A 2,930-nucleotide genomic window follows, 5' to 3' on the forward strand; every position below is an offset into this window, starting at 1 on the left:
ATTTTTCATTTCAAAAAGCATTTGAGTGAGAATAAGCATCTGTTAAAATTCTTAAACAGCAGAATGACTGTGTCTGCTATATTAAGCTACAGTTATTAAGTCTGTGTACTAAACATAAATATAAATCCTTATAAATGTCAAAAATAAATATAACTAATAACTAATAATAATAGTTACTGAGCAGATTTTTAAGTATATTATATTTTATAGTTGATATTTTTATATATATTACTTCTCTCCGCGTGTCTCTCCACAACCATGCAACAACCAATCAGATTTTTTTTTTTATTTCCCAGGAGCAAATCAGCTCTGAAGGCAAACACTGAAGATTTGAGGGGTTAATTAAACACAACTTTCTCAGCTTCATGATCATGGGAGTGAACGCTAAACGGAGAAAAGGAAATTTGAAGAGGCGCAGTCAGCTTATAAATCCGCTGTTTGGGACAATTGTGGCTTCAGCATTGAGTTTGATAAACAAGGAAAAAGACAGTCAGCAGATAAAGCACACTGTGATGTCAGTTGCCTGTTTTTGACTAATGGTCAAAATAAGTATTCCTTTTTTATAATAGATATTGTGATTTAAATTCATCTCATTCTATTTAATATTAGCTCTGCCAGTGTGAGTAGGAGCACTGTGTTGATTTGAAATAGAAAGGGCTAAAACGTACAGCATGTTGGAGGTAGAAAATATTAATACATATATATCGAAACCGAACCGAAACCGTGGCCCAAGAACTGCAATATGAACCGAACCGTGGCCACACTGTACCATTGCATCCCTAGTACGTAGGGTAAAATATTACATATCTTTTGTTATTGTAAACGACTATTTAGCTTAGACTTCCTATTCACTGATACTTTCACTTTAGATAACAAGTGATTAATTGAGAAATTAAACAGCAGAGTAGTTTGTTTTGGCTTAAAATAGTAACTATAAAATAATAAATAAGTGATGAAGTATAGACAAAGAGAAAGAAAATGAGAAGCCAAAATAGGCTGTGTGTATATTTGTATTATAAAACCCATAGAACACATTGATTTATGTAGGCTGCTGTAACTGCTGACAGCTAAGGAACTGGGAACTAACTACTTGGTAATCAATGAAGTTCAGTCACATATGAAATCTTAAGGTGTCAATAGGCCTAACAGAGAGAACATGAATAGTGATCGGTCAAAGATGGTGGAGCTGCTCACTATGTTCTTAGAATAGCTTATGTGAACAAAATTGCTGTTATCTTGGATGATTAGTTTGTTTAGGTCAGGGGTCCTCAAACTTTTAAACTAAGGGGCCAGCTCACTGTTCTTCAGTCTTCTGGGGGGCCGGACTAAAAAAATATATTAAAAACTATTTATCATGTGATACTGGTTGCATAATATATGCTATGTGTAATTTATAATGCAGACATTTTAATGATTTATTAAGTAATAATTTCCATTATCCTACCTCATACAGTGCTTTTTCATGAATTAATGTGAACTGTGCGCCTGCTTTTGGCTGACAAGACTGTCAATGTCAGGTTCCATGTTTGTTACTGTCAGTCGTAACAAGTGAAGCAAATGTTCATCAGAGAGTCTGGATCTCGTTGGACATTGGAGCTGTTTCATCCTGGAAAAAGTCTGCTCACAGATGTAGGTGCTCCCAAAAATTGTTGTCATTTTGAGTGTGTGTGTTTTTTAGATTTGGGTACATCTCACCGGGAAGAGAGGCATAGAAATCAACCAAAGTGCTGGACTTGAATGCGTCTTTAAGGTTGTCATAATTTTGTAACTCAGCCAGTTCCAGTTGGTAAATTGGATCGATGCAGTCAATGTCTGCAGCAAAGGGATTCTGGAAAAGACGAATGTCTTTGGCGTGGGCATGAAGCTCTTGAAATCTCACCTGAAATTCGCGTTGCAAAATTTCAAAGGCCTCCGCACATTTTTCAGTCGGGAATCCAAGTGAAGGCTCCTCAGCTGCCAGTTTCTGTGTAGTGGGAAAATGGCAGAATTTTTTCTCCTTCACATGTTTAAGGAGGAGACCCAGTTTTACTTCAAACACCTTTATATACGAATGCATGTCACTGATGAGTCTTCCCTTGCCTTGGAGCTGCACATTAAGACTGTTGAGTAGGTCGGTTACATCTGTTAAGAAAGCAAGGTGCCATTTCCATTCTTCATCGGTGAGTTCTGGCACAGCTTTGTTTTTCAACAGCATAAACGCTTTGATCTCGGGGAGCAGGTTGTTGAAACGTTTCAAAACTCGCCCTCGACTCAACCAGCGGACCTCAGTGTGGTACAGCACATCTTCGTAATCAGCATTTAGCTCAGACAAAAAATCCTGAAACTGCCTGTGGTTAAGAGCATGAGCTCTGATGAAATTAACACAGGACACCACAATTTCCATGACAGAATCCCACTTAACTGCTTTGCAACAGAGTGCTTGTTGATGGATCAGGCAGTGTATGGCGATCGGACGAGGATGGCCGCGTTCACTCATTTCTCTGTTGATACGCGCTATCACTCCTTTCATAGAACCCACCATGCTCGGTGCACCATCCGTGGTCACACTCACTAATTTAGCCCAGTCCAGATCTAAATCTGCCACCGTTTGGTGAACTTTCCTGTAGAGTTCCTCTCCTGTTGTCGTTCCCTTGATGCTTTGTAGTCCAGCAAGCTCCTCTGTGACTTCAAACTTATCGTTAGTTCCGCGGATGAAAATCAACAGTTGATTTTTGACACTTTCCACTGCTAGCTATTAGCTTGGCCACTTGAAAGCTAGCTCGAACTGATGATATATTTAGGTGTTTTTGTTTTATAAAAGAATTTTGCTAAGTCTCCAACACATGTTTCAGTTTTGCTATTTTGTCTGTCCTCACCTGCCCCGTCAGACAGCCGAACTTGTCTTTATGGCGCGATTTATAATGGCGGAGCAGGTTGTATTCCTTAAACAT

At 38.7% G+C, this 2,930-nt stretch overlaps 1 protein-coding gene across 1 annotated transcript; it reads right to left on the minus strand.

Moving 5' to 3' along the window:
* Positions 1 to 1,564: 1,564 nt before the first annotated feature.
* On the minus strand, positions 1,565 to 2,930 carry LOC125799303 (general transcription factor II-I repeat domain-containing protein 2A-like). Its single transcript, XM_049475696.1, has 3 exons — positions 2,856 to 2,930; positions 1,696 to 2,731; positions 1,565 to 1,617 (listed from the first exon to the last, which is right to left on the minus strand). Exons 1-3 carry the CDS (start codon positions 2,928 to 2,930, stop codon positions 1,565 to 1,567), a joined length of 1,164 nt encoding a protein of 387 aa, XP_049331653.1.

Source organism: Astyanax mexicanus, chromosome 3 (assembly GCF_023375975.1).
Source record: "Astyanax mexicanus isolate ESR-SI-001 chromosome 3, AstMex3_surface, whole genome shotgun sequence".
Classification (NCBI taxonomy): Eukaryota; Metazoa; Chordata; class Actinopteri; order Characiformes; family Acestrorhamphidae; genus Astyanax; species Astyanax mexicanus.

Bases quoted from the DNA above. Each gene is read 5' to 3' on its own strand.
- LOC125799303 (XM_049475696.1), bottom strand. From the start codon at position 2,930: ATGTTTAAGGAATACAACCTGCTCCGCCATTATAAATCGCGCCATAAA. The intron at 2,732-2,855 runs GTGAGGACAGAC...CCAAGCTAATAG, and splicing joins TCGGCTGTCTGACGGGGCAG to CTAGCAGTGGAAAGTGTCAA. The intron at 1,618-1,695 runs GTGAGATGTACC...ATCTGTGAGCAG, and splicing joins TTTCTATGCCTCTCTTCCCG to ACTTTTTCCAGGATGAAACA.